We start from the raw sequence: 13,132 nt of genomic DNA, 5'->3' as shown, positions 1-13,132 counted from the left end.
ATTACATTGATTAAATATTTCAGAAAAGAAATAATGGAAAGATGATGTGAAGGTGTATCTAAATATAAATATTCTAATTATACATTTTCATGGGATTTTAGTGTGCAGAATCTCAGGAGATCTGCCCATAATTTGAATTTTGGATAGACTGGGTTTTTTTTTTCCAAATGTTATGTATTTTTACATTTGGTGCTTTTTGCCTTTATTTGAGGACAGTGAATAGAGTAAGAAACCAGGGAGAGAGAGTGGGGGATGACATTCAGGAAAGGAGCCAGGGCAGCACCGTTAAGCCATCTGTGCCCCAAATTTGGCATAGACTGTTTACAACAAAAGTGCCACAGATATACACAGACATGTAAGGCTTCATCCACAGCAGGTACCGTGCCACTTTATTAAAAAGAAAAAATTCTGATCAACATACAACTGACAAAGCCCTTTTTCTACTGCTATACAGAAATTCTTTATTTTTAGGTCAAAATTAAATAACGTTTATCAATTCAAAAGTTTACCTGTTATTTCCAAACAATCAATGCCCTCAGGAGTAAAACATTTTTAACATCATAGACTAAGAGCTGAACTTGTCTTTCCCCCTCTGCAGGCATTATCATGGTGGGGGTGATTCTTGGTTCCAAGCGCATTGGGATTAACCCAGACAACGTGGCCACACCTATGGCAGCTAGCTTTGGGGACCTGATCACTCTGGCCCTGCTGGCTTGCTTCAGTCAGTGGTTCTTCTCCTTCATAGGTAAGCAGAGACTAGTATAACAAGTTAGTCTGAAAGGACAGGGACAATTTCACTGATTGTCCGAGGAGAGTACTTTAAACCCCTGAACTCAAATAACCACGAGGATCAGAAAAATGACCCAATTCAATTCAATTAAAAAAAAAATTATTTGTCCCCGTGGGCAATTCAAACATTGATTTAGATAGATTCCTGGTTTAAAAAATGGCTTTAGCGTGATGTTTTCTCTTGACAGACATGTATCCCTATGTGTTGTACCTGGTGGATCTGTTGTTATTGTGCCTGATTCCTCTTTGGGTGATGATCGCCTCCAAACATTCAGCCAGTCTCATCCTGCTCCAAACAGGCTGGGAGCCCATTATCACAGCCATGATCATCAGCAGGTAATCACCTCCTCTTAACTTTTCCAAATCAGACTTATCAGAAGACATTATGAGGCAAACACCCAGATACATGTACAATGATAGAGCTGAAATGTTAATATCTGGTGACTTGTTATTAAATGTGGAACAATGTATACAACCTTACATTCAGAAAGACGTTGTGAAAAATGTAAATAAAAAAAGCTTGTAATAATTTGCGAAGCCCCATTACTGAGTGAAAAGACACAGAGACAACATGATGATGTAACTGAGACATTTCTTTATTTTATTAAATGATAGATCCAGTTTTAAGTTGATGCTGAAATCACTGTTGCACAGAAGCTGGGACAGTGTCTTTGGAAAAGTTGGGGAAATCTTTTTCTCAAAAAAATCTGATAGGAAATTTCCCAGTTGATCAGGTTAACGATTAGGTATAAAAAGACATTCCAGAGAGGCAGAGTATTTCTAAATAAAAAAGAGAGGATGTTTGTAGGTTTATGAAGCATAAAATAAGACAAAGGAGACCTTAAACCGTTGAACTGAAGTCCTGCATAAAGCAAGCATAGTAAACTTTCCAAACGACAGCAGTTACTTTACTCAGTCCCTAAAACTCTTATAGTGTTGTAAAAAGAAAAAGTGATGCGCCGGAGTTGTAAACATGAACCTGTCTCAACCCTTCTGAAATGTCTTTCTGATGTCTCATGTCCCATCTTTTTTAACTTAGGCTATAGAAAGCAAAGGTTTGACACCAGTGCTGCTCAGTTTGGTCTGATGAAGATCACGGTGGCCAGGATGTTGACTGTACTTGATGTTCCTGTGTACTAGATTGTTATTTTCTGAATATGTAGCACTTTAAAAAACATACTCTGGGTTTTTATTCTTTCAGTGTCGGAGGCCTTATTCTGGACAAGACTGTGTCTGATCCAAACCTGGCAGGACTTATAGTGTACGCTCCTGTCATCAATGGCAAGTTTACCTCTTTTAAAATTGTTTAAAAGGATACTTTTTTTTTATTTATAAAAAACATTTAAAAGAACCACAGTGAAATACGTAACTACTTCATGTCATGTGTTTTGCTACTTTTAAACATTAAATAATATAAATTAAATTCTGTTGACTTAAAATAAACTTTTTACCTTTTAGCAAGACATGTTGATATTATTTGGACATTAAAATTTCTCCTGTTATGAACACAATACACATTTGTGTATATTATTAAACACATATCATGTAAAAGGAGCATCTCTCATCTTTCCCTTCATCTTCAGGTATCGGAGGAAACCTCGTCTCCATACAGTCCAGTCGTATTTCTACCAGTTTGCATTTGAATTACCCTCTTAGAGAGGTTCCCGAAGACCGTCAGGGCTGCTACAACCCATGTCGAACTTTCTTCGGAACAGGTAAAGATTAAAGAATCAAAACATTTCAAAATAGGCTGCATGTCTACTGTCCACAACATACACACTGTATGATCTGTTCATCTCTGTGACGGCAGGAGCAAACAACCGATCTGCTCAGGTTCTGCTTCTTTTGGTCATACCTGGTCAGCTGGTCTTTATTCACACCATTCACCTGTTAAAAGGAGGCCACACCCTGCCCAGTCCGCTTTTCATTGTCACCTTCCTGTCTGCTTCTCTGATTCAGGTGAGTCCTCTGTGTGTGTGTGTGTGCCTGTGTGTGTGTGTGTGTGTGTGTGTGTGTGTGTGTGTGTGTGTGTGTGTGTGTGTGTGTGCGTGTGCGCGTGTATTTTCCTCTGCATACTTTATCTCAGTTAAACAGTGTCCCTCCTGTGTGTCTCTCAGGTCTCCTCTCTGCTGTGTACAGCTGACTGCATGGTCCACTGTTTGTGGCGCAGGGGTAAAGACCCAGACAGTTACTCCATACCTTACCTAACAGCTCTTGGAGACCTTCTTGGGACTGCTCTCCTGGCTCTGTCATTTCTAATACTGTGGTGTGCTGGTGACTCAGGCAGTGTGTAGCTTTTTCTTTCATAAGAAAAAGTTCAAGAAAGAACATGTAAAACAAAACCTTATTTACACCCAAATACATACACAGATAAAACTACAAACATTTCAGCTACATGGACAAAGAAGCAGAGGATTTGGCAAAAACTTCACCAACATACAAGGTGCATGAGGAGTGACATGCTGAAAAGAGATCAATTTGCTCCAGCAACACTTGTAGTAAGAAGATCAACTTTATTAACAAATTAGACCTCAGGTACATGGACGAAGAAATTGGTTATTTTTACAAGTGTACTCTTGTAAACTAACGCTTCTTATCACTAAATACCATGAACCTTCATCAAAGGGGCAGCTTACAGGGTGAAGTAAGATTTTTGGAAATGTTTTAGAAAGTTTCCTTCCCACGAGAAGGTTTTTTTTTTTTATGGGGTTAAATTAAGTCACCAACTTCATTTAGACTCTGATATATCATATAGACTAATATATTAAGTATCTCCAAAAGTTCACTGTGCCTGAGGAGAGTTTTTTCAGTGGAAACATGAGTGCTTTTACACTACTAGTTCAAGGCGAGACTCTTGCGCCCCTGTAAGAACTCAGCGTTTATGTAAATGTCACCAAGGGGAATAGTTTGATGAGTCCACTGATCACTGGCATCAGGGGTAGAAATGGTTCATACGGGTGCATTTGTATCAGTATAAAGTGGCAGAACCCACAGAACAGGGTCGTAACGTCTGTTGACGAATTGTTTGCAATATAAATTATTTTTACAGTCTATGTGTAAATCACACACTGGGACACATTATGATGTTGCACATTCAATGTGATAGTATAAATGCGCTGTGACGGCAGGGCTTCTTTACACTGCTGCAGAATTGCCAGAGAAAAAGGACGATAGCTTATCAGCTGAGTGTTTACCTTTTACCCTGTGTTTTCTGACTTCAGGACACACTGCTCAGATTTTTAATTTTTTTTTCACAAATAGACTCAATTTTTAAGTCAAGTGCACTAACCCATTGTTTGTCAGACAGAAGTTGTGTTGTGCATGGACCTTGCACAACACAACACAGGTTTTCATTCATTCATGCCAAAACAAACCAAAACCAACAATTTAACATTCTTTTTTCACAACTTTAGATCCACTGAGCAGATGGAAATGAAAACAGAAGTGCGTCCTTGTTTTTGATAACATGTTCTATTTCGTGGGAAAGAAAGGTTTTTATATCAAGATTATTTTAGTCTGGGCATAAACCTCTGTCGTGGCATGGGGCATAGCTGCAAGGAAATGACTTACACTGTATATTAAAGTCTGTGGCAGAAAAACAACATTTGTATTAAAAGTATTGTATTTCTCCCTCACGTGTTTACTGGATAAATAGTTGTATCCAGTTGCATTCTGTGACTTACAACTCTATCGACCATTACTTAAACATATCTCATGTCTGTCTAATTCTTGATGTAAGAGTTCCTAAAATGTTACACAGAGGACAAGTACACCACAAAGTGTAAGAGGTATCTGTCCTCACACTACGCTTTGAGAAATTCTGACTTACAAACATGTTTGTTTTTTTGTTTTTTTTAAATATTAATAGACTGTCTCCTTTCAGGATCAGAAACATATTTCTTCAATCCAGTTTATAAAATCATTTTTTTGTATAAAAAATATAGAATCTCCTAAGCAGCTCTCTATCTGATGAATTCTTTTACATAGTAAATCTATCATAAAATGTTTCACTTTCTGACAATCCAATTAATCTTTCAGTTTTCTGTTCTGTTTCATATGGTGATGGGTTGAAATACTGTTGAAGTTCCCCCGGTCTTCTGAAAAGGGACAATAAAAACATGAACATACACCACAACATTGTAGTTCAAACTTTTTTATTCCATGAAAATATTAACCATTGGCACTTAATTTACTCTGTTAAAATCAAAATTTTAAACATTTTGAACCATAAAAATAAACCAAATCAGTCCAGGATTGTTGGACCAAATCATGTGGAATAAATGGTTCTGTTACTGCAGATCGTCTGTATCATCTGAAGAGTCGTCACATTATTCTGACATTTACCCACGTGCTCGTCCTCCAGAGAGAATGCATTCATAAATCACAATCAAATGTAAGACCGGACAAAGTCACAGGAATCATAATTAAAAATCCTGTTTATGAAAGAGTCAAATCAGGAATTTCTATACCAGTTAAGAGTTTTCATTCAAAATGTATCTAATTTTATATCTAAATGCTTTTTCATTTGGTGCAACCTCTAAATGTAAGTAGTGTGTGAGCTGCAACTTCAATTACATGTGAAGTCAAACTTGTTGAATTCAGACATAGTTGGTTCAACTCAGTGCTAGAAACTTGCAGTCTGATGAGAGAAATGACAAATCTGTCCTGGATCAGGATTCAATTTGAGTCCTGATTTGACGACTTTTTCTTCAGTTTTGTTCATAATTTCTTTTTTGTTTTGCTTCCCTAGTAGAAAAAAAGCCTTTCTTTTTCCAATTTAGCTTAGAATCTTTGAAGCTGAAATCAATGGTAAGGTGTTTACATCGAGAGCTGCTGTAACAGAACCAGAGAGCACACAGAGCGCTAATTTCACCATAAAAAAATAAAAATTCTCTTACAGCATAAAAGCAAGGCCGAGGGCTCACATCAACTATTCATCCAAACAAGGCTCATTCGTTTCGAAGAGTGTCAGACTACACTTCAGTTCGATGCTATGATTCTTTTTTTTAATGCGTCAACAAATCTTTGAGAACAAACATGTATACTTTCATTTATGTCCGCTTAGTAACTCCACCTCACACACAAAGTGATGCCACACTCCTGAAATTAGAGCTGCAGTGATCCATCAACAACCTGTCAACTGTTTGTGTGACTTCTTTGATCCTCTTTTAAACACTTTGAGAACTTCTTTCTAATCAGTAGTGTTTTTTTTCCAATCAACATTTCAACTCTTTTAAAACAAAGACGACTGGTTGATTCACAAACAGAGCTCGAGTTTTAACTGAATGTCGTGGTTCAGTGTGGTTGGGGATTTCATCTGGAGGCTTAAAAGCTAAAGACTCTGACCTTAAGTGTGTACTTAAGTGGGTGCTAAACTCCTGTACACTTTTTTTATACTCTATGCACAGTCATCAAAGACAACCTCGTACTGTCTGATTATCATTCCCTCTTTCTAAACATTGAATTTACTTCTCTTCTCTGAAGCCCAAAATTCCACATTCTACCTTCGATGTCATTTGTTACATATTTACACGCACATTTCAGACAATTGATATCGACGTTACACAACCGACATGTAGCTTGTAAGATACACATGAAGAGTTTAAGCCATCTTTGGTTTTTGAGGGTTAAAAAAGATCTTCGAAGGGATAATGAAGAAATCGGCTTTTAGAAAAAGGTTCAGTGATTCTTTTATATATCAAAGTGTTCATCCAGCTTCAAGGAGACTGGTTTTAATGACGCATGAAAGAAAAAAATAAAGCTGCGGCCCAGATGGCGAAGAAGACATTTAAGTGGCTGTTGAGCTTGGTCACGTTTGGACAGTATTACAGGGTTGGGATTTAAAATAGAGAAAAACAAAAGTTTCAAAATGGAATGTCATGTGCAAAACAAACCAATCAAATTAGATCTCAAAGAAAAGCATTTAAAGCCCAGTAGATAAAAAGAAATGTGCAGCCTTGAGGGGGACAGAGGAACCATGGCCCTATTTTGGGTAATAATGTCATACAGGTACACTAAATGTTCTACATTTCTCCAGCAGACTGGTTCAAGTGGCAGCCACAAACTGGCCTGCAGAAAACAGGAGTTGTTGGTCTACCACTGCCCTGGATTTGTTATAAAAACATTGTGTTCGTTCAGAGCTACACACTAAATATTCATCGGTTAGATAAAACAACACTGATTCGACAGAAAATTTGAGTAATAGAAATATGCTGAGATCGAGGCAGCACCAGACCAGCAACTCCTGTGTCCTAAAGTTCAGTTGACTGTTTCTGTCAAAGGAGTCCGGCAGCTTTAGAGAGTGACGTTACAGCTGCTTCAAGTTATACTAAAAGAAAAAAAAACTGTTTTAACCAGGGAGCACTAAAACAAGCACTTCAAATTAAAGGACTCTGATCTGTTTTTAAACAACAGCCATTGCAAGACAACAGGCTGAAGCAATCTACCAAGACAAAAGCTTTTTTTTTTTGTTTGTTTACAAGATATTTATTTAAACCCCAAAACGTGTCAAAAAAGACCTATGTAGAAAAATAAAATGCCTAAAGATGGCTGCTGAAAATATCCAAACTGCGTCCCCGTCTCTATGGCAACTTCCAGAAAGTTAATCTCAGTCCGATCTGAAGAAAACATGTCTTCATGTTGGTGTTGAATCAGAAGCAGCCTTTCATCAAGACGAAGATGACAAATAAATCATTCAAAATGGAAAGTAAACTCACTGAGCTCTGCCTCTGCTGAGTAACATCACATCTACTAATAATGTCTGCCACTCATTTTAAATAATTACTGAATTACTCCTAAGCGCCAGTGTTTTAGACATTAATAAGTATTACATCTAGACCCCATAAGAAGCATTTTCAAGTGTACCTGTCAACTACCAAAAGAAAATACAGGCAGCCGGTGAGGACTGGGGATTTGATGAGCCTGTTAAAACACAGAGGGAGTGCCTTTTCTTCAAACACTCTTCGCATCTATGCAGAAAAATAAACAACAAATTCATGTTTGGTCATAAAGAGTAAAAAGCTAAAAAGGGACTGGAAATAAATTAGGATTGTTTTCATTTAAGGGTTTGTTCAGTGCCAGACGCATCGTGTCGACAATCTCTAAAAAGTCAAACTCAATCTGCAAAACACTCCTCACTTGTATTCTAATAAAGCTTAGAGGGAACGTATGTTAGTGGCTCTGAACTAAGTTTGAATCAACCAGAACACAGGCAGTTGGACATGAAGTTATTCGAAGAAAAAATAGACGAGGAAGAACAAAAGGAGCAGCAAGAGAGAGCCCTGAAGATCAAAAACACTTTGGAAGTTAGAAAATAGAAATTAAGGCCTCTGAGGGAAAAAGCCAGAATCTTGCATATAACCATCATTCTCTTGTTTTTCTCTCTGCATCATTGCACGAAGTCAGACGGACTTTGACTGAGACAAACACAAACATAAACACACAAAGAGTCCCTGAGAAAGGTTAGTGTTGTCCTGCTGCCAACCTGTAACCCCCGGCAACAGGGAGAGCACAGCGCTCTGCTGTCAACCTGTAACCCCCGGCAACAGGGGGAGCACAGCGCCCTGCTGCCTTCACATCAGAAAAGGAGCTGAGAAGACACTTTTAATCATCAGCTCATACGCTGTGTAGTGATGTGAAAGCAGCATGGTGCTGTCCCGCAGTGGACATCATAGTCTGAAGGCTTAGTGCTGATAACACAAAAACACTTTACACTCTGTAGAAAGTCTTGTATGGTCTTGGTCCATCAGTAGGAATTGACATCATGTCTCGGCCCTGACTGGTTCACGTGTCCCAAGGTTTGACAGAAATCAATTCTTGTTACCGTGACAAACTCAGGTCCCGTTCAGTAGAAGATGTGTCAGCCGTCAGCCTCAGTCGGCAGCATCTGGGCCAGGCAGGCTGGCCTCAGTGCTGCTAAAGGGTGGCAAGTACTCTGAGGAAAGAGATGAGGAGGAGAAAAAACGACTGTCCGACCCCAAAAACAAGAGCCTCCAGAGAGATCATCTGCTTCCCTGCTGCTTTGTACACACCTGCTATGGCCGCACCTGAAAAGGTTGAGGAAAACAACATGAGAAGGACCATGAGAAGAAGACCTATGAGCAAAACCACAGACAACAGTCAAATACTCTTACTGTATAGATTAGATAAAATGAACTCTGCTGGATGAGGCTTGGAGTCATAACTGTGTGCCAAACTTAGAGGCAACAGCTCTTATTTCATATTCCAGATATTAAACCATCGTCATCATTCATTTTTATATTTTAACATACATATTGAACATCAAATTACAAATATTCATTCCAGGATCAATATATATATATATATTTGATCATTTAAGTGTGTACTTTAATTAAAAAAAAACAAAAAAAACAAACAAACTATTAGATTGGCCTCGGTATTGGGAAACAGAACATCCTGGGATCTCAAATACGTCTATAAATGCAGCACTTACTGGTAAGGACTCCCCCACAAATTGGTCCTAAGATTCCCATGAGTACGATGGCGATGGGCATGAAGCGGGCAATCTTGTGCTGTCGCAGTGTGGCGAGGGCGAGCAGAGCTGCAGGCAGGTGGAAGATGAGGGAGGAGACCGCTGCCCACAGAAACACGCCGTACCACATCTCTGTTCAAACACACGGTTATCACACATCAGTGTTCAGCAATGTGTGATTTGCAGTTCTTACCTATATGGATTATATGCAACCGTATGACCGCTAACGAAAGGAGGAAGCAAAAAGAGGCAGACCTCTTCTATACATGGCGAAAACAGTGTAAATTCATTCATCTCAAAACAATGTGAACCAACAATCACAAGATCCCAGATCAAATGAACAGTTGTCTCATTTCACATCAACATTACTTTGTAAAAGTACCCGGCTGTCAACTCTCCTAAAAAGAAAATTTCGAATAAAAACACATAACTTTCTTTTAAGACATTGACAATATATTCCTGTGTTTACAATCGTCTTTGCTACAAAGCCGCAAACACTTTCAAGAGTACTCTGGATCCTCCGAGCCAGTCTGAACAAATAACATTTTAAACACAGTTTCTGAACACTTCAGTTGTGAACGTTTCAGTGTTTCATATTCATTCAGAACAGAATAAGAAAAACTTATTTACTGACAGGTTTCTAAAGTGCATCGTTCTAGATAATGTATAATATTGGATAAATTGACATCTTTACAGGGTCCTGCCTCCTTTAGTCTATGTATTATATGATCAGCCTCTTATATAACCCCAAACACTAATCTGTAGTATTTCCACTGCTACGATGCATTTCTTACTACATAGACTTCAGACATTAAGGAGAACATTATCAAACACTACATTTACTTGTTGCCTTTTCTCCGAAAACAAACAAACAAAAGAGTATAAACTAATTTTACTCACAAATAATTATCGGTAATAAGTCAACGCAGCCTTCAAACAATAAAAAATATCATACTTTATTAAACATGGCTCTCCATTGTAAAGTATTTGAGCCTTGAGTGAAGCTCATTGTAAATTCAGAAGATAAAAACAAACCATGTAGGTGAAACAGGAAGTTAGCTAGCTAGCGTTAGCATAGCACCTGCAGGTTGTACACCGATAAACATGCAAAACTCAACCATCATGGAGACACATGTTCATCTAAACGGTATATTATATTAGTCTGTTACAAATATGAGGACCCACTTAACGTTAAAGTAAGACCTTTAAACACTGACCCACAGCCTAGCACACAAAGATTAGCCCACCTGAGAAGTCGCTCAGAGATGTGTCGTTTCCTCGCTGTGATCCGTTTTTTCTCGGCACTAAATTCAAACCCAGTATCTGCTGGGCAAAGCCTATCTCACTGTACCTATTCTGCATTCTGTCTCAATAAAAGTAGTTAACACTACAGGAATGAAATGCGGCCAGCTGATGGGAAAAACCATCAGAGGCGATGAAGGATTTGCCTTGACGCAAGACCAACTAGCATGAGGCTAGCTAAGCAGCTAGCTGTCAACACAACTTCTTGTGACGTCATTTAGGATCGTTTAACCCCGAGGTTGGTTTTTCAGGCAGCAGCTCGCGCGCCTCTCAACTGTAGGGGCTTGTATAACACATACTTGGGGATTAAACATATCTTTAAAATATTCCCCACACCGTGAGTAAAATCGTCAAAAAGCCAGGACACGTTCCTCAAAGAAAATAAATGAAATTATAAACTTCTGTTTACATTTAACCAGTCCTTTACGCATTACTTTCCAGAGTTCAGTAGATTTAGAAATAAACATAAAAACAAAACTTAAGTGGTGTAGTAACTGTTCCTAAATCATGAAAACAAATGTAGGCTTTAAAAAGTAAGCATTTAATTTGATTATTCCTTTATATGAATACACAAGTACGACTGTTACTTCACTTGTAAAAATCTTTAACTTTATTTTGAAAATGCATTTATACATGTTTAGGCTGCAGTATTTATCCATTTGGCATGTCATAAAATACATGCTGTGCAGATGTTCCCATTTTTATACATTCAAATGAAACTTCAGTAGTGACGTGTACATTAACTCCAGTTATACACTTAGAAGCACTTACTATAGAAAGAGGTCATTGGCACAGTCAAATGTTGAAGTGAATATACTAATCCATTGAGAATTTTTTAAAATTCTTTTACTCACTGTAATGTTTTAGACTTGCAGTTAAATAAAACGTTATCAAAAATGCCCCCCACACGTTTAATTTCTTCTTTACCTTTGTTTAAAAAAAAATAAAAAAAAATCACTGACCTTATTCCAGTTCTTCATGAGTGCAGCAGTAAGGTCATCAGTGCTCTTCAGCTACAGCCACTGTTCAATCGCTCTCAGCCACAGAGAACTGCTCACATCAAATGTAAACTCCTTTGAGATATTTCTTCTTTTTCACCAGGACAAAACTAGTCGGGATTAACTTAATCTGGATGAGGAATAAAGGCTGCAGACAGTCAGTTCTCCACAAACCATTTCTAGGGACTTCAGGCTTTAACAAAACCTCAGTCATGACCTCCAAGTACATTACTTTTAAATGACTTGAAATCTGAAAATATTGGTTAGAATTGTACTAGAAACGATCTCCATCAAATTCCGATATCTATGGCTACAAACTTTTCTGAATTGGACGCAAATCACATTTAAAGAGGAATGAGGAAACTCTTAGGACATGTAGATGTATTGGTCCTTTTAGGCCTCAAAAGTTAGTGGGGATTTTCCCCACAGATTGCTCCTTTTTGTTTTATAACGTATGACATCTCGTAGCTCAAGACCAGGACACTTTTCTTGTGTAAGGGTGCAGAACAAATGAAAGCCTACAGGCCGCATACATAGACAAGTAGGACAGAGAACATGAACGACGGTCTCTTTAAATAAGTCTGTTTTCAAAGTCAGTCAACGACCTTCTGAAACTGATTTTTAAGTAGAGATGAGAACCAGCGTGACAATAGCTTTAAAATCATTTTTCATAGCTGCTCTACCTAAAAAACATTTATTGGATTAAACTTCAGTGTCAAACACAGTTTGAAATCCACACCCACAGATTAAAAAAAAAAAAAAAGAAGTTCTCAACTAAACCTCGGAGGGCTCAGAAGGTTTGTATTTGGCCAGAAGCCGAAGACATGATAGTATAATCTTAATATTTTTAAGATCTTTATAGTCTAAATCACAGCAGGCTCTACAAGATGCTCACAAGCTCATCTTTCAGATCTTTGTTGTAATTTTCAAATAATAGTCCTGCATTTAGTGTGACTTTAGAGATCCCTTTCACTGCAGCCCTACGTTGCTGAAAAAGCAGTAGCTGTTTAAAGTTTCTTTAAACCTGGACTGTCATTGATTTTGTGGTTAAACAGGTACACAAAGTTTTAAAATGTCTTTTGTAGATTCTTCCAGCACACGACCACAAACGGGCTGCAACAGCTACAGGGTCATTCTTGCAAGCAGATCTAACATATGGAAGAACAACCAGTAAAAGTGCTTATACTTCAGACACTGACAATTGTGCCGTGCTTGTGCTGCATTTTATCTTTGCTAATCTTAGAAAACAGTGGTCACACTAAACAGACTAATCAGGGCGGCAATTCCAACAACTCCGACAACGCACGGTTATATTCCAACTTTAGCGATCACGTCTGCAGATTTAAATAGAGAAATATAACAGTTGTTTCTGGCTTTAAAAAAAAAAAAAAGATCTTCTTGTAACAATGTCAGCTGCTTAGGCTGCGTTCACACTGCAGCCAACAGTGACCTGTTTGTGAATTTCTCCTGTGCGACTCAAATCTGTCTTTTAATGAAAGTGTAAAGCAGACAAGTCACTAAATCTGATCAGAATCTGGATTCTTCCACACGC

The 13,132-nt window shown here is 38.1% G+C and overlaps 2 protein-coding genes across 2 annotated transcripts in view; one reads left to right on the top strand and one right to left on the bottom strand.

Moving 5' to 3' along the window:
* The window catches only part of slc41a2a (solute carrier family 41 member 2a), a 7,552-nt gene extending 4,113 nt beyond the window's left edge, over positions 1-3,439 (top strand). The window contains exons 6-11 of the mRNA XM_079346624.1: positions 599-745; positions 978-1,125; positions 1,991-2,070; positions 2,373-2,504; positions 2,600-2,748; positions 2,907-3,439. Of these exons, the coding sequence (XP_079202750.1) occupies positions 599-745; positions 978-1,125; positions 1,991-2,070; positions 2,373-2,504; positions 2,600-2,748; positions 2,907-3,083 (833 nt within the window). The 3' untranslated portion in view covers positions 3,084-3,439. The remainder of the gene's footprint in view (positions 1-598; positions 746-977; positions 1,126-1,990; positions 2,071-2,372; positions 2,505-2,599; positions 2,749-2,906) is intronic.
* A 1,487-nt stretch (positions 3,440-4,926) lies between these two features.
* Positions 4,927-10,905, bottom strand: tmem170a (transmembrane protein 170A). The gene is made up of 3 exons (XM_079345503.1): positions 10,528-10,905; positions 9,242-9,412; positions 4,927-8,834 (listed from the first exon to the last, which is right to left on the bottom strand). The coding sequence occupies exons 1-3, from the start codon at positions 10,640-10,642 to the stop codon at positions 8,704-8,706; spliced, it is 417 nt and encodes a 138-aa protein (XP_079201629.1). The 5' UTR covers positions 10,643-10,905; the 3' UTR covers positions 4,927-8,703.
* Between the last annotated feature and the right edge of the window lie 2,227 nt (positions 10,906-13,132).

This window comes from Symphodus melops (genome assembly GCF_947650265.1).
Source record: "Symphodus melops genome assembly, chromosome: 6".
In the NCBI taxonomy this organism is placed as follows: domain Eukaryota; kingdom Metazoa; phylum Chordata; class Actinopteri; order Labriformes; family Labridae; genus Symphodus; species Symphodus melops.
The sequence above is the reverse complement of the archived record's forward strand: the minus strand, read 5'-3'. Positions and strand labels throughout refer to the sequence as shown.